The 24,548-nt window shown below is 33.8% G+C and overlaps 6 protein-coding genes and 1 long non-coding RNA gene across 13 annotated transcripts; 4 read left to right on the forward strand and 3 right to left on the reverse strand.

The window, feature by feature from the left end:
- The first annotated feature begins 341 nt into the window (after nt 1–341).
- Nucleotides 342–2,238, forward strand: LOC123274221 (ras-related protein M-Ras-like). Of its 3 annotated transcripts, none has more exons than XM_044741773.1 (4): nt 342–1,011; nt 1,143–1,455; nt 1,570–1,886; nt 1,979–2,238. In XM_044741773.1, exons 2-4 carry the CDS (start codon nt 1,266–1,268, stop codon nt 2,066–2,068), a joined length of 597 nt encoding a protein of 198 aa, XP_044597708.1. In that variant the 5' UTR covers nt 342–1,011; nt 1,143–1,265; the 3' UTR covers nt 2,069–2,238. The 3 variants fall into 3 exon arrangements, with proteins under 3 accessions (XP_044597708.1, XP_044597706.1, XP_044597707.1); XM_044741771.1 differs by having other exon boundaries at nt 342–1,003; XM_044741772.1 differs by having other exon boundaries at nt 343–881; nt 1,979–2,237.
- A 2,632-nt stretch (nt 2,239–4,870) lies between these two features.
- LOC123274219 (RPA-interacting protein-like) lies at nt 4,871–6,362 on the reverse strand. The gene is made up of 3 exons (XM_044741765.1): nt 6,229–6,362; nt 5,921–6,155; nt 4,871–5,405 (listed from the first exon to the last, which is right to left on the reverse strand). Exons 1-3 carry the CDS (start codon nt 6,325–6,327, stop codon nt 5,068–5,070), a joined length of 672 nt encoding a protein of 223 aa, XP_044597700.1. The 5' UTR covers nt 6,328–6,362; the 3' UTR covers nt 4,871–5,067.
- Nucleotides 6,363–6,727: 365 nt separating this feature from the next.
- LOC123274216 (GATOR complex protein WDR24) lies at nt 6,728–11,155 on the forward strand. The gene is made up of 5 exons (XM_044741763.1): nt 6,728–6,835; nt 6,988–7,104; nt 7,221–9,025; nt 9,098–9,259; nt 9,338–11,155. Exons 1-5 carry the CDS (start codon nt 6,739–6,741, stop codon nt 9,464–9,466), a joined length of 2,310 nt encoding a protein of 769 aa, XP_044597698.1. The 5' UTR covers nt 6,728–6,738; the 3' UTR covers nt 9,467–11,155.
- Nucleotides 10,914–13,197, reverse strand: LOC123274220 (ras-related protein Ral-a). Of its 4 annotated transcripts, none has more exons than XM_044741766.1 (6): nt 13,071–13,197; nt 12,071–12,182; nt 11,768–11,976; nt 11,516–11,690; nt 11,222–11,338; nt 10,914–11,057 (listed from the first exon to the last, which is right to left on the reverse strand). In XM_044741766.1, exons 2-5 carry the CDS (start codon nt 12,173–12,175, stop codon nt 11,222–11,224), a joined length of 606 nt encoding a protein of 201 aa, XP_044597701.1. In that variant the 5' UTR covers nt 12,176–12,182; nt 13,071–13,197; the 3' UTR covers nt 10,914–11,057. The 4 variants fall into 4 exon arrangements, with proteins under 4 accessions (XP_044597701.1, XP_044597704.1, XP_044597702.1 ...); XM_044741769.1 differs by lacking the exon at nt 13,071–13,197 and adding an exon at nt 12,953–13,068; XM_044741767.1 differs by lacking the exon at nt 13,071–13,197 and adding an exon at nt 12,550–12,680.
- A 115-nt stretch (nt 13,198–13,312) lies between these two features.
- LOC123274215 (GATOR complex protein MIOS-B) lies at nt 13,313–16,688 on the forward strand. The gene is made up of 3 exons (XM_044741762.1): nt 13,313–13,562; nt 13,631–13,828; nt 14,271–16,688. Exons 1-3 carry the CDS (start codon nt 13,442–13,444, stop codon nt 16,556–16,558), a joined length of 2,607 nt encoding a protein of 868 aa, XP_044597697.1. The 5' UTR covers nt 13,313–13,441; the 3' UTR covers nt 16,559–16,688.
- LOC123274222 lies at nt 16,623–17,517 on the reverse strand. The gene is made up of 3 exons (XM_044741774.1): nt 17,255–17,517; nt 16,985–17,174; nt 16,623–16,903 (listed from the first exon to the last, which is right to left on the reverse strand). The coding sequence occupies exons 1-3, from the start codon at nt 17,336–17,338 to the stop codon at nt 16,779–16,781; spliced, it is 399 nt and encodes a 132-aa protein (XP_044597709.1). The 5' UTR covers nt 17,339–17,517; the 3' UTR covers nt 16,623–16,778.
- Nucleotides 17,518–23,200: 5,683 nt separating this feature from the next.
- LOC123274196 lies at nt 23,201–24,286 on the forward strand. Of its 2 annotated transcripts, none has more exons than XR_006511464.1 (3): nt 23,201–23,409; nt 23,573–23,986; nt 24,043–24,286. It is a non-coding gene; the product is annotated as an uncharacterized LOC123274196 (long non-coding RNA). The 2 variants fall into 2 exon arrangements; XR_006511465.1 differs by having other exon boundaries at nt 24,054–24,286.
- The last annotated feature ends 262 nt before the right edge of the window (nt 24,287–24,548 follow it).

A 24,548-nucleotide genomic window follows, 5' to 3' on the forward strand; every position in this document is an offset into this window, starting at 1 on the left:
GAATAGTATGAAAAATTTTAATTTTTTCCTAAAAAATTATTTTATATGAAACTTGAATTTTTTTTATAAATTGGTACGTTCATAACAAAATTATGTCTAAACAATTCAGATGTTAAATTTTCAAAATCCATTGCATATATTTTTTTGTAAGTATTTCATCTATTCATTGGAAAATACAAAAAAAATCAAGTATTAATTACAAGTGTAAGAACAAAATGTCATGTGTAACTAATATGCAATAATTAATACCAAAGCTAACAAATATAAAATTGAAAAAATTTCTAACAATTTCAGATTTCAAAAAAAAAAAATAACAATAAAAAGGATGGAGCCACTAACATAGAAACAGCAGCGAGAGTAAAAACATCGCCCGATTGTGTGCTTTAGTTTCTCCTTCTCCTTAAGCTTGGTCAAGGGCAAATGCAAGTATAGAATAATATACATCGGGTTAAGCGGCGACCTCGAGTTGAAAGCTGTGTATAATAAGGGATAGGAAAAATTAGGGCTCGGGAGGGACTGATGAGAGTCTACATTGGAGATTTGCTCGTGTCCGTGAGTGGTGGCTGTTGGAATCGGAGGTGGTTGCGGTGAAGCACGGTTTGCAACAGGGACAGAAGACTTTAGTCTTTAGTCCGTTTAGGACACAGTGTTTAACTGTCATATACATATTTAAGCGTGAAAGGAAATTGACGTTGAAAAGGGCGTTAAGCACACCATGTACAGACGTCACATTTGATATTATATTAATATTGTTTTTAATTCCTGTCACAGCTGTTGTTGGCCAGCAGTTAGGTTTCACAGAGTAGATAAGCTTGGCAGAGCAACGGAACATCAACCAGAGAAAGGATACTAATGGAGTGATACACTGTTCAAAAGTTTTGGTATGTCAGTATTAAGTACACCTATAACCATCTTAGTCTCTGTCATGTGTTGATAATTTTTGTACTGGATCTTGTGGATACTGAAAAATGTACTACGAAAAGTTTATCAGCTTTATTTTGTGGTACGTGTGTACGTATGGCTTGCCTTGTGTTGTCTGTTGTATTTACTGTTATTTAATTTTTTTTTTCGTTATTTGGAGCACTAAAAATAGCCAATGTGCTAAAATTATTTGCTACAATAATAATATTGATTATTTCCAGGTCTGAAGCTAGAAATTTGACAATACGAGTGGCGAGATTAAACTAATTTGGTAACAAAGGGCCATCAGAATAGGCAGAAGTAGGCAAAATAGTGGACGAGGGGGCGGAAAACAACGAGGCGGAATGACGCGGCCTCCTAACAATGATAATCTTATGACGTTTAAGCTGGTGGTGGTTGGAGATGGAGGCGTCGGAAAGAGTGCTCTGACAATACAGTTTTTCCAAAAACTTTTTGTCACTGACTACGACCCTACTATCGAAGATAGTTACATCCAACACACCGAAGTCGACAAACAATGGTGCATTTTGGATGGTAAGTTTATGTTTAGTCATTTTTTAAAACTATTTTTCTTAAACAATTTTTACTTCAAACTTGATTGTAATTTTTCCTTTGGAATTAGTGTAAAAGATAAAATTATAATTTCAGTGCTAGATACTGCCGGCCAAGAAGAATTCAGTGCCATGCGAGAGCAGTACATGCGAAAAGGCGATGGATTTTTATTAGTTTACTCTGTAACAGACAAACAATCTTACGAAAACATCGTTAACTTTTACACTCAGATTCTGCGAGTCAAGGACAGAGATGTGTATCCTATGCTGCTGGTCGCCAATAAAGTTGATCTTGTTCATCTGAGAAAAGTTACTGAGGAACAAGGCCGAGAGCTAGCTCATCGTCTAGGAATTCCGTATATTGAAACATCAGCAAAAGATCCACCGCTAAATGTCGATGCAGCTTTTCATGAGGTAGGACACACAGAATTATTATTATGAAACAAATAAAATGGCAACTTCAATAAGGATTAATTAAATAACTTGTGGAATTAATCTGTGTTTAGGTCGTACGTATAATACGGAATCAACCGCCCACGGACTTTGATAAGAAACGACGGAAACGACGACGTTCCAGCAAGTGCAATGTACTGTGAGCCTTGAATAGCGATATACTTCGTACCAAGTACTGAAAAATATGTTGAATCAACGAGTATGATAATTTGCTATTCAACTAACATAATATTTTTTCCACAAGGACTTTGGTAATAAATTTTTAAAAGTCCTGCTAAGGTATTTTTAATTATAATTATTATTACCATTTTTATTATACTGCCTGATGGAGATATTTACGATTAGTTATGATTATTATTTAGTACTATCGTCAGTGAATAAAAAAACTTGTGATTGTTTTTTTTTTAATCAATTATTATTGTTTAAAGTCTTTGCAATAATTTTTAAGCGAATTTTAATGGGCGATCTGTAGACGATAATAAATTTTCTATAATTGATCTATTGTAAAAGAATAAAAAAATAACAATAATCTATTTCTTAAATTAATTGGTAAAAAGAAAAATTATACGAAAATATTAAAATGAATTAGTGAGAATAAATTGAACAGCGCACATCTAAAGATATATATTGCTGCAGTATTTTATCTCGGATCTCGATGATACTATTTATACCATTGACACATTGTGGAATTGATCGTTTTTTTATTCTGCGAAATGAAATATTTTCGTATGAATATAAAGCTTTTTTCAATAATAAATTTTGTCATAAAATGACTATAATAATTTTTATAATGAAAAATAAATAATATTTATAATGTCTAAGTTTATTTATAAAATTTTATTAGTATAAATTGTTATATGGTGTCATCAACTATTGGATAGTCCGTGGATAAAATGTTTTTTTAATGATAATAGTTAAACATTTTTTGTTGATAATATTTTGCTCCAGGATTGTGTGATGATACCTTATATTTAATAACAACATATATATGCATGTGTTCTATTTTTACTTTAATATTGATATTTTTGTAATCTACGGATGAATATTCAATTATTAAGACTTTTATTTAAATTTATTCTCAACGCACAAAAGAGTTGTAAAAAAATGAATTATTTTTTTTTTTCATAAATTAAATAATTATTGATTATAATAAATTTACGTTTTTATCAATCTCATAATATATTTTTCTGAATATAAATCTATATATTTGTATATAAAAATGCGAACAAATGCAAACGCTCATAAGATTAAAACCTGAGGTTAAAATTGTAATGTTATGATTTGTAAGTGGTTGATAAATCGGTGGCTCTCAAATTTATAAAGGTCATTTAGAAATTGATGATTTAATAAAATGATCAGGTGTACTGTTTGAATGCGACAATAAACGGTTCCACTAGAGCCTTTTCCAAAAATACAAAAGACGAATAGCATTTTAAAAACCAGCCAGTTAATACTTTTTTTCTTTATTAATAATTATTGACAAAAAAAAAAATAAATTATTTAATTCGAGTACCTATTCGTAAGCACATCGAAACTCAGGGCTCGTTATATAATATAATATTTATATTATAAAAATAACTGGTAATGCTTATTGAGATAATTGCTTATTTAATTATTAAAATGAATTTGCTGTAAATTATGCATCGAAACTATTGGTAACAATTTGCCTTTAAATTAAAAAAGAGAATAAGAAATAAAGTATTTAATGATAAAAAGAAAGAATTAACGAATGTGATCTCACTTTATAATTAGTAAAAATTTTCATTGTTTACTTTGAGTTTATTTATTATTATTATTAATAACAAATAAATCAATAGATAAAGCCACACAGCTGTGATATTATTAGCCAGCTGCCGACAAACATCATATTAAAAAACTCTACTTCATATTTAAAGCGATTTAATTATATTTATAATCGCTTTAACCGTAAAAAAAAAAAAAATATAAATAATCGTTGCACATATATACCTATATTTTTTGTAACAAAAATTACAAGTGACTAAAATAATTATAATAATAAATAAACAATGCTATGTAATACAATTTTATTGTAATGATATATTATGTCTAATATGTAAGTGTATATGTAACAAGTATCGCTCAGACCATTTATATCAGTTTACTTGGCTAATTAATTAATTGTATCAGTTATTGACAAAAAATAATATCATAAGACGGATTAACTATAAATATTATTAATTGAATGAAAATTTGTCAAGTATTCTTGTTAACAATTGGAATTTTAAATGGATATAATAATTAAACAGATTTTTATATTGCCGTCCAGTTAAAAATTGAAGAAATAAAAAAAAAAATTTAATTAATATAGATTAATTTTTTCGTTTAGTTGATTATTCTTTCAAATAAAATTGTAAACTTACAATTTTGATGAAATAAGGTCAATAATAATGTGAATAAAATAATGTTTATTGCTATAATAAATAAGGTGCAGTAAGAATTTATTTATTGTATGATAAAAAATATTAAAAGTATCATAAAGTCAATGAACGAATTTGTTATTTTATAAAATGAAATATGAAATCCCCACCAATTGAAAACAAAATTATTAACTAACATTAGAGAAATTTAATGATAATAAAAAATACTAGATATATTTTTTGTTGAAATGTCTATTTGTGCAGAGCACTGTAATGAAATAAATTAATAAATTTTCGCAAAAAAGATTATTTATTCATCCTATATACGTCTTTACTTTTATTTATCATTTTAAAAATATTTATTACCGATGATTAATCATAGTTAAAATCATACTATTTTTTCATACATTTATTTAAAAAAAAAAAATACAGTATTTCAATTAACATTAATTTTATTTAAGTTTTTCTTTTATAACAAAACAAATTTAATAAAATTCACACAACTATTAAAAATTATCTAAAACTAAATGAACATCAGTGAAAATTAAATAATAACAGATTTGAATTAATTATTTCAAATGTTTGTAGTCTCTTAAAAGTGATGAGATTAATTCTAATACATATTTACAATTCACATTTAATTATTAAATTATTAACCAGTACTTATACAATATTTTGAATAACACATTTTATCAACACTGGGTATCATTAAAATTTTTATAACAAAGATAAATAAATAAATAAAAAAAGTAAACACAGAACAATTATAAAATTAGACCAAAGTATGAACATGACTCGCATCCCATGTACAAAAAGTAGTTATTGTTTTCAGGAATCACCATGAAACTTGGCTTCAAATTACAATTTTCACCGTGATCAACCGACTGGTTCTTGATGCGTTGATAAAAATCATCCATGGTGACTTTAGCTGGCAAACAGAGTTGACATTTCGGGCAAACGAAAAAATCATTAAGTTGAGCGATAGTACCTTTTTCACACATAGGACAGACAAGTTCATTTTTCATTATTTCTTCTAGATATTTATCCATCATTTCCATTTCATATTGATGCATACGATTAAATTCTTCAATGATCCACTCTTCTATAAATTCCAAATAAATAAATTCCGTCAGTAATCAAAATAATACTCAGAAAAATTAATAGATACAAAAAAAATCGTTAACAAAATTATAATAACAATGATACTGAATTCGTTAGTCATCTAATAATTTTGAAAATTTTTATAAAAATTAAACTATAATGAAAAAAATTTTGCAAAAAAATTCCACCTTAAAATAAAAAAAAATCATAAGTTCAAATCTTTGAAAATATTCTTTTTTATAATAATTGATTGGTTATAAAAATTATAAAAATTGTCTCATTTCTGCCAATTTCAGTAATGACATTAAAATTAGCCGATGTTAAACAATTTTTGGATTTTTTTTTAATAATTTAATTGCAAGTAAAAAGATACTTAAAAGAAATTTTACGCATAATTTTTCAAATCTTCTACATGTGAAATTTATTTGTAATAATTTTTTCAGTAAAAAAAATTATAAAAATTTTTAGATACCGGCTAATTTAATTTTCATAATTCAGTATCATATAATAACGAACCTTCATCTTTAATCATTTGTTCTTCGATACTCATCAACTCTTCCTGGTTGTCTGGCCATTCCATCATTTCGGCAAGTGAATCAGAGCTTTCATTTAGCATTGATGACATATTACTAAACTCCCGCCTGACTATTTCAGTAAGAGTATTCTCAATACATTCATCTTTGTCATCGAGGCCGATTCTTCGCGCATTAAACAATTTGTCACGTCTTTCTTGCATTTGTTTTCGGCATCGCTGTTAATTAAAAAATAAATATCAATACTCAATACATAAAGCATAAGATTATTTAAATAAAAATATCAACAACCTGTCGCAATACTGCTTTAAATTGAGGCGAACCATGTCTAAGTCTATTGGCAGCTTCAATATTGTTCAATTTGTTGGATTTAGGACTCTGCATATTCATTTTTAATTTAATAAATAACACGACGACTGTCAACAATTTTTTTTAATTTCAATAAAACTTTTTTGAACACTTTTGGTCTCAAAGACTGTTTTCAGAAATTTAAATGGAGTTTATGTCAGTTTATGTTTACGCTACCAGCGTCGACTGTATCGAAAAAGTGTATAACCTAAAATATTAATTTATGAATGGGCTGTAGTAGGCAAAAGAGGCAGCACCTGTCAGACACAAAATTTGCACAACTGCAAATGTAGTGATGATTTGATAGGATGTAAACATTACATCAAAACATTGTTGATAAAGGTTAAAAAAAAAAAGTCTAACAAGACTTGAAAATCAAGAATATGAAGAATTAAAGTTGTTTATAAATCAGTCACGATTCTTTTTTAATTTATAGATTTAATAAGTAACAAAATGCCATCGAAACCTGTATATATTGTTCAGGAGAGTCCAGCCAATGCTTTGGCTCTTAACAAAGATAATACTCAAGTTGTTATTGCTGGACGAAATGGTATTTTTTTTAAATAGTATCTAAGACACAAAACATTCATAGTTTTTTTATTTTTCATTAGAATAATTAAATTTTTATTTTATTAAATTATTAAAAAATCTCAAAGAATTTTTTGTAATATAAATTAATAAATTTCTGAACTTTTTTTACAGTTTTCAAAATATTCTCAGTATTGGAAGACAAATTTGAAGAAGTATATAATTTAAGAGTTGGTAAAAATTTAAACTTAAATTTTTCCTGCAATGATGTTACGTGGAATCTAAATGATGGTAAATAATAAAAATATTTAATTTTTCTACAATTACTCCATTTTATTTTTTAGTAATCTAAAATAATTAAAAAATATACTATTCTATTTTAACAAACTTTAATTTTAAATATTTAGATCACTTGATAGCAACAGCAGCAACAAATGGTGCGGTAGTATTGTGGAATTTAAACAAAGTAACGCGGTCCAAACAGGAACACGTATTTACTGACCACAAAAGAACAGTAAATAAAGTAAGCTTCCATACAACAGAGCCAATGTGGCTGATATCTGGTTCCCAGGATGGTACGATGAAGTGTTTTGACATACGTATCAAAGAAGCCGCCAAAACTTTTTACAGCAACACGGAGTCTGTGAGAGACGTTGAATTTTCTCCACACCAGCAGTATACATTCGCGGCGGTGTCAGAGAACGGACATGTCCAGCAGTGGGACATGAGGCGTCCAGATAGGTATTTTCAGCACTTCACAGCTCACAGCGGGCCTATTTTTGCATGTGATTGGCACCCGGAGAACCAGTGGCTTGCCACTGCGTCGCGAGACAAAACAATTAAAATCTGGGACCTTACTCAAAAGCCGACCTGCGAGTTCACTATTCACACAATTGCTTCCGTAGGTAGAGTAAAATGGAGACCACAGAGGAAATTTCATATAGCGAGCTGTGCGCTAGTTGTTGACAGTAGTATAAATGTATGGGACATTCGCAGACCTTATATACCGTTTGCGAGCTTTAATGAGCACAAAGACGTCACTACTGGTATTGCCTGGCGAGGCGATCCTCATTCATTTATATCAACCAGTCGTGACTGCACGTTGTATCATCACGCCTTCCAAGAAGCTAGTCGTCCGGCAAATCAAGCAAATCCTCAGGGCCTTGATATCAATCCTTACTGCGAGGTCGGTTTTGCGAATAAAGTTAATACTAATAATAATACCAATGCAGCTGCAACACTTAAACATGTGACTACTCCAATGAGAAAGTCTCAAAAAAATAGTGATTCTTTTTGTTCAGCAATGAGCACTGTCCAAAGATTTACTCTAGACACTACTAAAGAGTCTATTTGGTTTGTATACTGCGCCAAAAAATATATGTTAAACGGAAGACTGAATGATATTTGCGATCACAATTCCAAAGTTGCTGCCGATGGTGGGCGTATTGATATTTGCTACGTCTGGAAAATTATTAAGTCTTTTTACGCAGACCCATTGGAAAGTATTCCTAAAAATATTCCGGATAAAGATGAAATTTTAAATTTATCTCAAATGACTCTTAAGGTCACTGGTGTGGAACCGAGTAACGCCCATGAAAATGAAGTTAAGTCATTGCAGGGAGACGGCTTAGGTGGAGTAAGTGGAGGAGATGATGAGACTGAGACTGATGAGATGCCAGAAAATTTAAATCCACTTGGAAATATTTCTACGGAATATAAAAAATCTTTAAATGGATTCAAACGCAAGCCGAAAAGTGATTTTATTTTCGGAGAATTTGAGTTTGACTCGCTGTCAATGGAGTACAATGCGGAGGACTACATTGATAATACAATCAATGACAGTGACTGGTCGTTGCCAAAGGAAGCGTTTCCTTTGAGACACGAGATACAGGATAGATCACCACCGCCTGAACAGTTCTCCAATCCTGCGGACATAAATGATGACTCGGGTTCGGTAACTGTTGAAGATCAACCTTGCCATCTTATTGTTAACTCTGTTCCTAAACCAAAACTTTTTGATCACACGCCGCTCGTTGAAGCAGCCCTGATGCACCATGTATCGATACGTGATGTACAGACATCTGTTTCTATTTTAATGGCCCTGGGAAGCTTTAGAAAAAGTCTCAATATTTCAACAGCTATTCAAGAGAGCTGGTTACTTGAGTACATAGATCTGTTGGGCAGATTTAAACTCTACGATGTTGCTACTCAGGTAACTAAAAATTTTTAATTATTAGTTACAATTTAATATAGAAAAAAATTTAATGATTAATTATTTTTTTAGATTATTCAAAATGCTTGGATACCATCAATATCACAATTAAATCAACAATCAACAACAATTCATGCCAGTTGTACGACTTGTGGGAAAGCTTTTCCACCGACTACGTGGTTCTGTGATCAATGCAATAAGTCTAAATTATCTTTGTGTTCAATTTGTCATCAGGTGATTATTACATTGATTATAAAATATATTAATTGATTGAATACAGTAATTTAATAAATTTGAAACAAACATTTGCAGGTGGTTAGAGGATTGTACACCTGGTGTCAAGGATGTACTCATGGCGGACATATAAAACACATGGAAGATTGGTTTCAAAATAGTAGACAATGTCCGACTGGTTGCGGTCATATGTGTGAATATATTTGATGACTGTAAATTATTAGAAAAATGTTGTTATAATTTTATTTTCAGTGTGGCGTTTACATTTATACATAAAACGATTTTTATTTATAATTTTAATGGCATAAGGATATACATATACAGACATATATGTATATTAATATAAATACCGAAGATTTCTAGCCAACTATACAAAAGTTATTCATTTTGCACCAACTGTTAGAGGGCAATAAAAAATTTTTTTATTTAAATTATAAAATTCGTTTGATTTTTTTTTTGTTTCAAGGGTACTCAAAAGGCACGACCATCCACTAAAGTACAAAAATATAAAACCAAATATTTTATACAGTCAATTCTTTTGAGCAGCTCCCAACTTTTTTTTTAAGTTACTATTTTAATAGTAGTTTATAGTTGTAATTAAATTTAAGGATGTTGATTTTTACACACAAGTGCATCACAGAAATTACGCTAATTTTTAAAAAATAACTGCAGTTAAAATTATCAGTCATGGCTGCAGTAGTAAAGTATTTTAATAATATTATCAAACAATAATTTATTTATAGAGCTAAGCAACAAATTAAACAGACAGTAAGTCTAACATAACGGAGCAATAAATATGTTTATTGCTTTACAATATATACTTGAAATTTTTCACGACATGTTAAGTGCTGAAATTAATTAAAAAATTAAAGGTCAACAAATAAAAATCTGCATTGTCTTAATTTATAAATTATTAAAAATTATTTTTTATTTCAATTAGAGTAATTTACATAACTTGTTAACTAACAAGAATTATTAACGAAAATTAAAAATTAACTGTCTTTTTAATTATATAATACCGTATAAAATTAATTTATAATAAAATACTCCAAATTATATTACTATTAATTAAATACATTATTTATAAATATAATAAAAAATAATTTCATTTTTAAACAATTTCAGCACTCAGAGGTAATGAATAATGACGTTACTTATGATTTGTGCATTAATAAATGTCTGAGTTGAAATGTAACATTAAGTTAAAAGTTAATATTATAAAATAACAAGGAAAAATTAGTGTATGCGTGTATTCAAAGCACCGGTGCTCTGTTTTTAAATCTGAACTAAGCGATTAATATAAAGAACCATTTTTAACATTGAGAAGTAAAATTAGGAACTATTAATTGTACAATTATGAATAATATTTAAACGCGTGTAAAGAACAATAAGCGACTGTATGTTGTTGTGTAACATTAATAATAATTTATTTATATAATATAAAAAAAAAATTTGATCTTGAATCAAGTCGTGTAGTAGGTCCCTCGAGTTATATTGTAGATACAGTCATAAAGATGAAAAATAGTGTCAACACTTTATCGCTGTAAAGGGTTTGAGAACACCAGTATGTTATACAAACGCATTTAGTTGGACGTAAATATACACTATAGTAATATTAATGTATTAATAATTAAACCTACTTTTGTTTGTTTTGTTTTAAATCATAGAAAACTATAAAGTTGCCTTCGGTTCGTTAGAGAATAACACAACACCGTTTGTTGTTTTTGCGCTCAGCACCCTCGATTTTATTTTCTTGGGCTTTACGCGCTGCTATGGCGCGCATCAAGTCGAAAAACACCTGAAATAAATAATTTTATAGACTGACATCGATTTAAATTATCAGAGTTATTTTAAGAAATGAATCACACACACAGTAAGTATAAAAAACACAAAACATCAAGCCAAGCAAGATGGTAAGCGCAAAAAAAAAAAAAAAAAAAAACAGATAATAAATTTGCGAACCTATAGGATAATGCATTTCTTTTTCTTCCTTTTGGCACGATCCTTGCCCCGACCGTTACTCGCTGATTTGTCTTCTATTTTACGCGATCTTATTTCACGCATCAAGTCAAAAAATACCTGTAAAATGTGCAAGTGATGCTAATTCATAGACAACTACATAGTGACACTGAGCAATAAAATAAAATTTAAAAAACATTTTGGAGCCCCATGCTTAAGCAGCAGCAACAAAATAAGAAGTAATAACAATCATTTTAATAAATTAAATATATATAGTTAAAAAATTAATTTTCTTGCCTTATCGACGTTTTCTCTAGTTTTAGCACTCGTTTCTACGTAAGGTACACCCCACTGTTGAGATCTTCCTTGAGCTTCGGCTAGACTAACTTTTCTCTTTTCTTGAAGATCACTTTTGTTTCCCACTAATAAAAAAGGAATGTTTTCATCATTTTTAACTCGAAGAATCTGTTCTCTGCAAAAAAAATAAAAAAAATATAATTAATATTTAATATTTAGAAATAGAACCACGATAATAAAAATTTAAAATACCTAAACTCTTGAGTAGCTTGAAAACTGTCGTCTTCAGTGATTGAAAAAACACACAAGAATCCTTCGCCACTTCTAAAATAATTATCTCTGATTGCCGCGTAGTCTTCTTGTCCTGCAGTATCTAAAATATCTATTTGTACTTCCTCGCCGTCCAGCACAACTTTTTTTCTGTATGAATCAGCTTTCGTTGGCTCATAGTCTTCTACAAACTAAAAAACAAAAAGAAAAAAAAAATAGAATTACAATGACTGTAAATTGTATGACAACTATTTCTGAAGTGAATATAATCAAACAAATACGAACCTCATCATACATAAATTGTAATGTCAAAGCCGATTTACCAACACCTCCACTCCCAACCATTATCACCTTATGTAAAGCTTGAGCTGCACCCGGTTTTTTCGCCATTTTTAAGCTGAAAAATAAAAAATTTGTTAGTATATTTATTTTAAAAACTCATTTAAATAAATAATAAAGTGTAATATATAAACATATATTCCCACGAATTAGAATGAAGTCATTAGGAAATATTTAAATAGACAGAGGATGTTAACGGATCTTGTAATCAGTGTGAACTATCTCTAAGAATGAATCAACATAAACAAGAAGCCATATGATGTAGGATTACTTGTTTATTGTATTTCATTATTTTCTTTCTCAATTAAAATTATTTTTTCTTCAACTACTTTCAGTGATTTCTTTATTCAATTTAATTTATTCGTTACAATTAAAACAAATAAAACGTAAACTACTTTTATCAATTAAAATATTTTTTAAGCCACCTTAAATAAAATTAACTTGCGCTTTTAATGAAAACTGAAAGAAATTTCTTTAAAACAGAGGTGAATAATATTTTAAGTAAATGTAATTAATGGAATATAAACTTGAATTTTGGAGATAACACTGTCACTGTTCTACATAAATTTTTATTAGTTCGATTAATTAAACTGGGTTAATTGTTGATGATTATAATTGATACCGAGTATTGATGAATGATAAAAATAAAATAGGAACAAGATAATCTAGTATGAATAAAAAAAGATTCAGGGCGTATCGAGTCTGTCTGTAATATATAATACTTATATACTAATAAAAGAAAGAATAGAATAGAATGAATAACGCGGAATAACGAAAAGGCGGTGCCGCGTTGTCGGAGAAATGTACCAAGTTTGTTGCGAATTCAACCTTTACAGATTATAAATAATAAATAAACGATGACAGCGGACACTTTTTTGGTATTATTCATGAAAAATTGTCGCACTTTTATTGATAAACAATCACTTATTATCTTTACAACAATTACCTTGGCAAAATTAAATATAATAACAGTAAAAAAGTTACAGCAACTTTTTATATGAGTCAGAGTCAGGATCAAGTCCCAGCCGTCACATCGGTTGGTTCCTTCTTTCACCGTCGGTTACTCTATATGACTCACAAAGCGCTTTCGTCAATAAATATATATATACCTACAGATGATGTACTTCTATATGCGTGTATGTGTAATTGTATATATATATGATATACTTACCTACACTTTCTATGTAACAAGTGGAGAGTTGAGTCTCAATAACAAAAATGCCCAATAACATTACATTCCATGTGTAATTTTAAACTATTAGTTGTGGTTCTGAGTAAATTCAAACGCTGAGTATTTATTAGTTTTTATTTGAAATAATGAACAGCTCCAAGCTGGAAGTCCAGTGGTCTCCAGTTCATTCAAATAAATTCATTACTTGGGGAACTGAAATATGTCTCTATGAAGTTTCTGAGTTAAAGGATAATGATAAACAATCATGTAATTTATTTTTTATAAACAACCATTTTTTTAGTTTTATTTATTATCAAAATATTTTTTATTTTTAGGCATAAAAATTTCTGATACAACGGTAGCTCAGCTATTGGCTACAAATTCAAGTCATCATTATGTTAAATGTGTTGATATTTATCCTCAATCCGAACCGGATATTTTGCTAGCAGTGGGTCAGGCTAATGGGAAAATAGTGCTGACAACTTTTGGACCAACAGCTTTTGATTCTTTAAGTTTAACGGGAAAGGAACTGGGTAATTTTTATTTATTAAAAAAATAAATATTTGTTTATTTGAAAAACCAAAGAAATCTGGTTTTTACAATTTTTGTATTATTTTCACTGTATCAAATTATGTTTTTCAAAACTACCCCTCATTTCGTTTTAAGATAATTAATTTATGGAATATTATAAAAATTTTATTCTTCATATAAATATAATTTGCTTTAGTAAATAAATATACATGCTGTAATTTAAATAATATTAATCATAAGGTTAATATTTACATTAGTTTAAATTTAAAAATTTCGAGTCGCTTGAAATTAATAAAAAAAAAAAAAGTTATCATGAAAAAATTGTTGGAAAAAAAAGAATATAATTTATTATTATATTATATTGAAACCTTTGGTCTGAAGATTTTTCAAATAAACAATTGAAATGTCTTATCAAGTGAATATTAATTTACTTATTTATTTTAGCACCAAAGCATGCAAGACAATGTAACGCAGTTGCCTGGAATCCAGCGGATCCAAACTTAATTGTCTGCGGTCTTGATAAGTATCGTACTGATCACTCAATTTTGCTGTGGGACGTCTTAAAATCTCCCTCAGTAACCGATAGGACTCATCACCACGCCGCCAGTCAAACGGATTCAATAAGACCACTGTCAGAGGCTGGAGTGTCTGAAACAACACACTCGCTTTCGTGGTTTAACAATGAAACGCGATGCCTCATTGCCGGGGTTAATAACAAGCAATTAAAAATAATAGACTTTCGAGACTCTGCAAAAACAGCAAATACAACAGCGACAAAGGCCGTGTACAGTGTCGCTGTAAATCCATACAATGTATTTCAGTTGGTTTCTCACGTAGACAATCAAATAACTATCTGGGACACGCGATATTTTGAAAAGCCGATGTTGACGCTGCCACAGAGCAGACAAATAAATAAAGTACTGTGGTCTCCTACGCGACATAATCTCTTGGGATCTCTGCAGAAGGACTCAGCAGTATTATATTTGCACGATATACAGCACAGTGGAGTTGGAAGCGGAGAAGATGCTGAGCCAGGAGCTCTAGAAAGAATGGTCACACCTTGGTCGACTCCTGGAAACAACTGGACAGGTATCAACAGTTTTACTTGGCACCCTACTCATACCAATAGATTGCTAACAATATCGCCACAAGGAATTACTGATTACACAGTCTACGAACGAGTCACCGTTAATTGGTCCACAAGATCTCATTTGGTGTGGAATCATGCTACGAAGGCTCTAAAATATATCTCAAGCAGTGATAATGTATATAAAGCTCTAGATGACATTGCAATTCTCACCAAGAGACGTGCTCTTGTAGATTACGGTCTGATTCCCGAACTATCGCAAAACGGTGAGGTAGCAGAAAATGAAACATTGAAAAATTTATGGCAATGGCTATACTTAAGTAAGTCTTTAGTCGAAGACGGAATTATTCCATCAATTTACAATTACCATCCTGGAGTAAGAACAGTCTTACGGTTGGACGGTCAGAATGGTGGCAATGGATTGTTCATGAAATCAGAACTGATAAATCGACCGTGGGTTGATATTGGATCTAATCACACTGCTAAAATTTACCGTTCGACAGACCGCGACAAAGCCCTTCAGCTGTGTGGCTGGCGATTTGACAAGGATTCTAATGCGACGTACAACAATTTGTTTCTTGAAAGGCTAGAAAGAGAAGGCCAGTATGCTCGTGCTACTGCTATCTCTGTATTTAATTTATGTTTGAGGCAAGCTATTGATATTTTGAATCGTGGAGCGAGTAAAGTGTCAATGGCCAGCAATTTGCACATTGTCGCAATGGCTCTTTCAGGATTTTCCGAAGACAGAAACAGTATGTGGCGAGAATTGTGTTTAAAATCGCGATCTCAATTGTCAGATCCTTACCTCAGAGCAACATTTGCATTTCTAACGGCTGATAATGACTCATACGATAACGTACTTAATGAAAACGGCGTTGCGGTTGAAGACAGAGTTGCATTTGCTTTGATGTTTTTGTCTGACAGTAAATTGTGCGAGTACTTGAAAAAATTGACTGTTAAATTAAAGGAGGAGGGTGACTTGGCCGGCATTCTACTCACTGGAGCGACTTCTGATGGTATTCAGCTGTTGAACCGTTATCTAGAAATCACCGGTGATGTACAGAGCTGCAGTCTCATCGCAATTCGCGCGTTACCTGGTAAATTTCGACAAGAAAATCAAGTTCAGGTGTGGATAGACAGTTATCGAGGATTGTTGGATGCCTGGAAGATGTGGAACCAACGCGCTCACTTTGACATAGAGATGAGACAACCGACCACCGATAAACCGCCGCAGCAGGTTTTTATATCATGTAATTTCTGCGGCAAAAGCATATCTGCGTTCATGCAGAACCTCAGCAGATCTCGTGGACCCTTCAGTAGACTTGTAAATAATTCTAATCAACTAAAAATATCTTCCTGTCCAAATTGCCGCAAGCCGTTGCCAAGGTGTGATATCTGTCTGATGCACATGGGAACTCCCAGCGGTATACGCGCTCTAGCTGGAATTTCATCGAGAAATGACGACGACAGCAAGCTCACAGAATTCGGGAACTGGTTCACGTGGTGTCAAACTTGTAGACACGGTGGACACACTGATCACATTACTCATTGGTTCAGACAGCACACAGAATGTCCTGTTACCTCCTGCAGTTGTCGTTGTTTTTCTCTCGACGCTTCTTTCAATGTTTTTGTAAATTCTACATAAATAATTTAATTTTATAATGATCTAATGTACAAATGTTGTTTCAAGTTAGTAAATAATCATGCAATTTAGTTTGTATTGATATTTTTATGTAATTGTTGTGAAAAATATATATTGTACATTTTTCCAATCAGTATAGCTATTATTAATTAATATAAATATTTTTAATGAAAACTTTGTTATGAACGTGAGGATGTAAAAAACGATAAAAAATGTTAGTCACTCAGTTATCATCTGTGTGCATGATGCTATCATTTGCTCTATCTGCTATGAGACTACATTTTCCTCCAACATCTTGGCAATTAATAATTTTCAATACGTTCATAAAATCATTGTGGTCTTCAGGATCTAGATGAAAATAAAATCATTGATTTAAATGAAGAAAATTCTAAGTAAACTTTATAAAATAAATTCAATAGATAATCATACCAAATGCTTCTTCATCTTCCTCAGGTGCAAAGCGGCAATAAGTATCTGCAGCAATTGTTGATTTGGAAGTAACTGTTCCGAAGACCTGCATAATACCAGATACTTCGTCAGAGTACGGGCTATTCAAAGCGACATTAATTTTAGTCTCGTCGAATGTCTTCAATTCGACATTTTTCCCATCGCTGCTTAGCTAAAACAAGAGTTTTGATAAGAGCTATGAGTAATTCGAAACATCTAGAAATAAAGTTAGTTATTTGATATTTGGAATACCTTGGTTAAATAGCCTTCAATTACCACATTCTCGTTTACATTTTCAGCTACATGCTTGCCACCAATGTGCAATCTTCCAGTCATTGTTAATATTTTTATTAATAAATATAACTTACAATAAAATATTAAGCAAAGTTATTATTTTAACAAATAATTACGCACAATACGAACAATTGTTAGTCAAGTATCAATTTCACTGCTCACAGTGGACAAAAACCCGCCAAATATCATGCGTGGTGTGCAGGACAAAAAAAGTATCTGATTGTAGAGTTTGATACACAAACCGTATAATGTTTTTAAGCTTTTAGTTCATTTACATGAAGCGATAATAATTTTTTTGACCCTTTAATTTAATTTTTTAATCAATTATCAAAATAAAAATTTTATGTAATTTTTATTTTAGCTTAAACAGCTGGAAAACAGGAAGGATTTTAATGAACTTTAATTTTTTTATTTTCATCTTTAATTTTTTTTTTTTTTTAATTACTTTAGTAAACAAGATAACATTATTATCGACTGTAGTAAATTAACAAAATTAAATTTTTTAATTTTAAAATTTACATAAATTTATATTGTTACTTGACGATACTAAAATTAGCAGACAGTTAAGCAATTTTTGTTTTTTTTATTAATTAATTAAATAAAAAACAAAAAGAAAGATTTTAAAAAATTGCACTTATAATTTTTTTAAATTTCTACAAATGAAATTTTTTTGTTAAATTTTTTTCATTAAGGTAAAAGTCCCTATTATGAGACGATGTCCCCATTTATGATACACTACATAAAAATGCAAGTATTTTGAATTACAACAAAATACGTATTATGATCCCGAGCCGATACACGGCATCCCTATGAGAGAAGCTGTTGAGAATATACCTCAATTCGCCTACCTACGCGCCATCTCGTGGTCCTTTTATGTTAACTTACCTACCCTCTTCCCCGGGGGGGTCTACCTTATCACGTGATCACCTGTAAGCGCGGCAATTGCTGCGTCTCTCGTCATAGCGGCTCTCATCAGTAAGAACTTCACCGGGATGCCGTGTATCGGCTCGGGATCATAATACGTATTTTGTTGTAATTCAAAATACTTGCATTATAATCCCTTTTGGCCGATACACGGCATCCCTATGAGAGACGTGTTTGGTTTCTACTGGTGATCCACTCAATGTTATGTGAGGCTGAAAAAAGCTTAGATGATTATTGTTTATTTTCTAGGATACAATTGTAAAGAGCCCTTCGTTTGTACATTCTTTCTTTATTGCTAAAACTAAAAAATACAGGACTGAAATTGACTCGAGTATCTTTGGGAGAGTACTCCTTATTATTGTACTGTTAATATCTTAATATCTTAATACTCTGTTGCATGCTTATACTAAAATCCACAACACCTGGTAACTTTAAGTCGGCTTGCTGGGTTGTAGACTCACAGCCCTAAAGTTCTTGAACAGTAAGCCCGGATTGCTGTTCTTCTTGGGCACTACTTGGCGGCAATAATGGTTCCAGAAGGTCTCGGAGCATCTCCAGTTGCCCCGCTCGAGAATCTCCTGAAGAGGGAGATTGTCTAGCCAACCTCGGGAGGCTACTGCTGAACGGACACTCCCTGGCGTAGCATCCACTCCTGCTGCCCTAAGTGCTGATTTAATCCAGCCCGCTACTACCGTGCGTGAGGCTGCTTTAACAGGACCAGCGAGGGTGATGAATAGTTCATCTAACTGCGTCCCTCGTCTTCTCTTCTCAGACAACTTCAATAATGCTCTTACCCACGTAACCGGACATAACCTTATATTTTGGTGCTTTGAGATCCTCCAGCCTGATTGACGAAAGGCTGCCCGATCGGTCTTTGACCCAAAAGCTGGCCATAAGATGATCTCGTCTCCGAGATTCTCTAAATGATCTGGAGAAATCTTCAGCAAAGTCAGGTCGTGAATGCGTCGACCTGAAGCTAATAGAAGTAATGCTGCCGTTCGTCTCGAAACCTCGAAGAAAGTGAGTTCTGAAGGACTCGTAGACAGCCAGTCGTACAGGATCTGAGCATCCCATATTGGGGCATGCTCTACCTTTGGCCTCGAAACAGCGATTCCCTTCAACACCTGCCTGACCAGAAAATCAGATGATAAGCTAGTGACGCCTCCGCCTGAGCAGAATGTTGCTATAGCTGACCTGTGTACCAGTATAGTACTAGGTGCCAGCTTGTCTTTTACACACAGGTTTGCGAGGAATCTTGCTAGATCATGTCCCCCAGGAGCGCCTGGGTTAACCTCTGCTTCACGGCACCACTCAAGCCACCTGCGAATAGGAGCTTTGTACGTCTCGAGAGTTGACTCTCTCCAGCTGTCCTTAATCAGTTTCCTCTCCTCCTGGGACCAATTTCTCACTTGGTTTCCCCACACCCAATCCTCCACACTTGTAGAGTAAGTCTGTCCGCCTCTGGGGGTGGTTGGTTGGTCGCCAGGTCTATCAGAACCGACTCCAGGTCTGGTATTGTTCTGGGAGGCTCCAGACTCCGACTGGCCAGGTCCGACCTCCAGAAAGTCTTCTCCCAGCTGGGAGCTACAATGAGAAATTCTCCCTGACATGAGTTCAGGTGAGCTAGGACCCTGGGCATGAGGTTGGGCGGTGGGAATATCCAGGCTCGCTTGTACGCCCATGGGCGGCTGAAGGCGTCTATATAACAGGCGTACCGATCTCTGCAGTCGATCGAGACATAGGTATCGACTACTCTTGACCTTCCTGAAGCGAAGAGATCTATTTCGGGTTCTCCCCACCTCCTGAAAATTTTTCTTGTTGCTGCTGAGCGCAAGTGCCATTCTGGAAGACTTGCTTTTCGTGACAGGCGGTCCGCGATGCCGTTGTACCGACCTGGTAGATAGAAGGCCGACAGCGTAATGTTTTGACTGTCCACCAGAGCCAGGAGTTGGTAGGTCAGGTCGAGCAGTTCGATGGACCTGGTTCCTCCCTCCTTTCGAATATATGCCACTACTGTTCTGTTGTCCGACTGTACCAGAATGTGAGCATTCCGGAGTTTCTGCGCGTACTTCTCTACTGCTTGTATCACTGCAAACAATTCTTTTTTGTTCGAGTGCCAGCCTTGTTGGGCTCTCGACCACGATCCCGACATCAGAATTCCGTCTAGTTGGGCTCCCCAGCCCGAGTCTGCTGCATCGGTGGTCAGGAAGTTCGTGACCGCCCCCTTGTGCAGTGGTGAGCTCAGAGCTGCTGCTTCCTGCCACCATTCCAGCTCTGTCGTTATCGTCTGATTGATTGTCAGGCGCTCGCGAGGACGACCTTGGTTGAACTGATTGCTCAGTCTCTGGAGTTGGCGACAATGAAGACGACCCCGAAACGTGACGAAGGTAGCAAAGTTCAGGCAACCCAGCAGTTGTTGGGACTGCTTTAATGAGCAGGTCCCCTGCTGTCTGATCTCCTGGCATAGAGATCTTATTTTTTGTATCTTCTTCTCCGGGAGATTTATTTTGTTCTCTCGTGTGTTCCACACTATGCCGAGAAACTCGAGATTCTGAACGGGCTCTAGTATGCTCTTGTCGAAGTTCAGTTGCCAGCCCAAAGATATCAGTAGCTCTACAGCTATCCTGATCTGCTTCTCCAGGAGGTCCCTGTCCTGATTTGCTATCAGGAAGTCGTCTATGTAGACGATCACCCTCATGCCTCGTGAACGAAGGATTTCCGCAATCCAATTCGTTATCTTCACGAAAGCATGGGGGGCAGATGAGAGGCCGAAGGGCAAGCACGTCATCTGTAGCAATTCCTTGCCGAATATGAGGCGAAGGAAGCATCGGTGCGATACTGCCACCAGGATATGAAAGTATGCCTGGGACATATCGATTCGGACCATCCAGTCTCCTGGTTGCAGGAAGTCTGGAACTTGTAAGTGAGAGATTAGACTGAAATCTAGTTTCTTTACGAACCTGTTGAGGTGACGTAAGTCGAAGATTGGTCTCCACGACCCGTCTGTCTTTTTTACGAGGAACATTTGCGAAATGAAGCTTGGGCCTGGATCCCTGGGAGATTCCAGGACGCCCTGGGCTTTGAGTAGCTCGATTTGTTCCTTCATTTCGTCTGAATAAGCTGTCTTGAACCTGGAGGCCTGCCATTGAGGATTCAAACTTGGTCTGTCTGCGAAGGGGATATGATAACCTGCAATCATCTTTAATATTACTTCGGGGGCTCCCAGCTCCTGCCACTTGCCCAAAAATTTGACGAGCTGGCCCCCGGACCATCTTTGAGGGTCCATACAGTCATCTATCGAATTTCTTACGAAAGGAATCCGTCTTTTTGACTCCTGAGGAGTCTCGTTTGGCCCTATAGTTGGACTTCTTACCTGACTGACGAGGGGTTGTGTTGTTTCTCGGCTGAAATCCCTGCCTTGCCAGGGACTGAAAACCTGACCCAGAGGTAGACTGACGTGTCAGGCTCGTACTACTGCTGCGGGAGGAATCCTTCCTCTGGACTGCCTTCTTCTGTGTCAAGCCGGGAGGAGGATTCAGCCACGCCTGGGCTCCTCCTAGGGAAGTTATGAGTGAAGTAAGCTCCTCCTTAGCAAACAGGAACTCTGCGCTTGGTGGGATCTTTCTTAGCGCTACTTGGACGTTCTTTATCGGTATCTCTGCCAGGATACGTTCTCTCCTAGCCTCGATAGACTCTGCTCTCTTTCCGCAGATAACCTGTAAAGCCTGCTCAAAATTATTAAAAATAACTGAACCTGTGCCAAAGTTCTCCGTGACGACTTTGGTGAGTTCCTCCTTGGTGAGGGTCGCTTGATTGTCGATTACCCAGTCGATCAGCAGGGTGAGAATGTCCTTCAGGGCATCTTTCTGGTTTAGCAGAACATGAGTCAATCCTGCCATCACCCGGTCTGTGGACAGTAAAGGATCCTTACCCTTGTCGAGGTAGCACAGCTCGTTGTTGACCTTGAGCTCTATGAAACCTGGACTGGCAACCATCTCCTTGAGTGCACTTGAGTATCTTACCTCCTTCCATTCACTGGTCTCAAAATGCTGCAGTGTCTCTAACTGGCTCAAACGTTCATCAGACGCTGCACGGGAGGCCTTTTTCTCGTCGATGGTGGTCAGACATTCTCCTAGTTCGAGTGTCGACTCCGTCTGATCGACCTCCTCTGTTTGCTGTTGTACCTGCGGCAGTAACTGAGGCAAAAGATTAGCGATTAAGTTTACCTTGGTTTTCATAACCTCAAACTCGACGTCCTGACGTGTTCTCTTTTCTGGAGGAGCTTCGGGCTCCTTGTCTTCTTCATTATCATACATCTTGATTCTTTTAATTTGCGCAAAGAATCTAGATACTTAATTTGACTTTAAATCACTGTTTTCGCTTAATGAACGACGGTGACAAGAATATGTGTACTTTCTGTAGGCGAAAACTCAACGCTATGACGAGAGACGCAGCAATTGCCGCGCTTACAGGTGATCACGTGATAAGGTAGACCCCCCCGGGGAAGAGGGTAGGTAAGTTAACATAAAAGGACCACGAGATGGCGCGTAGGTAGGCGAATTGAGGTATATTCTCAACAGCTTCTCTCATAGGGATGCCGTGTATCGGCCAAAAGGGATTATAATACTATTTTATAAAAACAAACACACCGCTAGCATACCAAAAATATAAAAAATATTTCAATTCACATATTTCAAAAGCAATTTTCGACTTTTGCTCTTAATTAATTTCATACTGTTTTTAAAAAATATTTATTAAAGTGCGAGGTTTGTTATCTGTTCTCAAAGCCACGACCGAGAATAGTAAAACGGCAACGGCTACCTAGTTTCTTATATTAGTTTAATTTCATTGTCTCTTCTACTTTTATGTTAAATTGTATATCAATTGAAAGTTGATGAGTCATAGACTTTATTTCTATACATATTTATGCGTTTTTTTTATTACAATATTTTAAATCTGAGTGTCTCACAATACCTACACCTATAAACGTGAATGCCCCGGTTTATGAGACATTTTACTAGGTGTACCATGTAACACGGACATGTGTATTTCGGCTTGTCCCGATTAAGTGAGACGGTGTACATTTATAAGATTTTATATTGTTAATATGTTATATTAATTATAAAAATAGTGCAATTATATGTCATAAAATATTGGCTGTTATTAAAACCTCAAATATTTTTCTAAAAGTAAGTATTTTTAGTCAAATACCTTTAGATTATGAACCTAACCTCAAATCATAACATCGAATAACTTTGTCAACAAGTTTTTCTGTTTTTTTAATTAAATGTTTTGGATAAATTTATAATATTTTGTTGTATATTGACTCTAAAAGTATATTATTTATTTCAGGCTAAGTAAAAAGTAATTTATAATAAAAAGCTGAGATAATGAGGCATAAACAAAATCCTAAAGAGACAAAAACTCAATCATCAAATTCAACCAAAAAAAAGTGTTGTGTTCCAATGTGAATAATAAACTGAAGAAAAAAAAGTTAAAAGGCTTAAGTAATTATGATTCGTCAAATATAGAAAAAGCTTTAAAAGCAGTAGAAGACACAGAGATGTCCTTGAGAAAAGCAGCTGCTGTTTATGGAGTACCGATTGCTACCTTTGTTAGATGAAAAAGTATTAGTCCTGAGAAGGCAAAAATTAGAACTGAGCCAGCGACAGTATTATCTTTAAAAGAAGAGGATGTTATTGTTCAGTTGTTATTCTACAGAGCAGCAATAGGGTCACCTGTGACGAAAACTGACTTATTAAAGATGTATTACAATTTGTTATTATTAAGATAATAAGAAATTGTAATACATCTTTAATAAGTCTTGTCTAAGGACAATCATTCTAATGTGATAAACTGTGAATAAAATAATTTAACTAATGATGGACAACTTTTTACGGTTATATATGAATCTAGTCAAGTTAGTCTTCAAGAATCATTAACTGATAGCAATAATGTAATACGGTGCCCTTCTAAAGACTTTAGTGTCTTTAATTAAGATGATCCTCTCTACATTCCTTTCTCAATCCTTTCCTACCAATATCCTGTTACGTGAATGTGGAACGCTTTACGTAATAATTACCGTAACTCCTATTCTTTCCCGCTTCACAGCATTATTTATATTTGTAAAAAAAAAAAAAATGTGGAACGCTTCACGATTTTGCGTATCATCCTTGCGCAAAATCGAAATCCTTGCGCGTCATCCAAAAAAATTATATTTATGTTATATAGTATTTATATTATACACATATATACACATTATAATATATAATATCATATAACATCATATAATATCATATATAAAATAATACAAAATAATACAACAGAG

The sequence above is a fragment of the Cotesia glomerata genome, unplaced genomic scaffold, assembly GCF_020080835.1.
Source record: "Cotesia glomerata isolate CgM1 unplaced genomic scaffold, MPM_Cglom_v2.3 scaffold_26, whole genome shotgun sequence".
Taxonomy (NCBI): Eukaryota; Metazoa; Arthropoda; class Insecta; order Hymenoptera; family Braconidae; genus Cotesia; species Cotesia glomerata.

Bases quoted from the DNA above. Each gene is read 5' to 3' on its own strand.
- LOC123274220 (XM_044741766.1), bottom strand. From the start codon at position 12,175: ATGGCGAAAAAACCGGGTGCAGCTCAAGCTTTACATAAGGTGATAATG. The intron at 11,691-11,767 runs GTATTTTAAATT...TTTTTTTTGCAG, and splicing joins CAAGCTACTCAAGAGTTTAG to AGAACAGATTCTTCGAGTTA. The intron at 11,339-11,515 runs GCAAGAAAATTA...CACATTTTACAG, and splicing joins CTAGAGAAAACGTCGATAAG to GTATTTTTTGACTTGATGCG.
- LOC123274215 (XM_044741762.1), top strand. From the start codon at position 13,442: ATGAACAGCTCCAAGCTGGAAGTCCAGTGGTCTCCAGTTCATTCAAAT. The intron at 13,563-13,630 runs GTAATTTATTTT...TTTTATTTTTAG, and splicing joins GGATAATGATAAACAATCAT to GCATAAAAATTTCTGATACA. The intron at 13,829-14,270 runs GTAATTTTTATT...TATTTATTTTAG, and splicing joins TTTAACGGGAAAGGAACTGG to CACCAAAGCATGCAAGACAA.
- LOC123274221 (XM_044741773.1), top strand. From the start codon at position 1,266: ATGACGCGGCCTCCTAACAATGATAATCTTATGACGTTTAAGCTGGTG. The intron at 1,456-1,569 runs GTAAGTTTATGT...TTATAATTTCAG, and splicing joins ACAATGGTGCATTTTGGATG to TGCTAGATACTGCCGGCCAA. The intron at 1,887-1,978 runs GTAGGACACACA...ATCTGTGTTTAG, and splicing joins TCGATGCAGCTTTTCATGAG to GTCGTACGTATAATACGGAA.
- LOC123274222 (XM_044741774.1), bottom strand. From the start codon at position 17,338: ATGACTGGAAGATTGCACATTGGTGGCAAGCATGTAGCTGAAAATGTA. The intron at 17,175-17,254 runs GTATTCCAAATA...CTCTTGTTTTAG, and splicing joins TTGAAGGCTATTTAACCAAG to CTAAGCAGCGATGGGAAAAA. The intron at 16,904-16,984 runs GTATGATTATCT...ATTTTCATCTAG, and splicing joins GGAAGATGAAGAAGCATTTG to ATCCTGAAGACCACAATGAT.
- LOC123274216 (XM_044741763.1), top strand. From the start codon at position 6,739: ATGCCATCGAAACCTGTATATATTGTTCAGGAGAGTCCAGCCAATGCT. The intron at 7,105-7,220 runs GTAAATAATAAA...TTAAATATTTAG, and splicing joins TACGTGGAATCTAAATGATG to ATCACTTGATAGCAACAGCA. The intron at 9,026-9,097 runs GTAACTAAAAAT...TTATTTTTTTAG, and splicing joins TCTACGATGTTGCTACTCAG to ATTATTCAAAATGCTTGGAT.
- LOC123274219 (XM_044741765.1), bottom strand. From the start codon at position 6,327: ATGAATATGCAGAGTCCTAAATCCAACAAATTGAACAATATTGAAGCT. The intron at 6,156-6,228 runs GTTGTTGATATT...TTTAATTAACAG, and splicing joins TTAAAGCAGTATTGCGACAG to CGATGCCGAAAACAAATGCA. The intron at 5,406-5,920 runs GTTCGTTATTAT...TGGAATTTATAG, and splicing joins ACAAATGATTAAAGATGAAG to AAGAGTGGATCATTGAAGAA.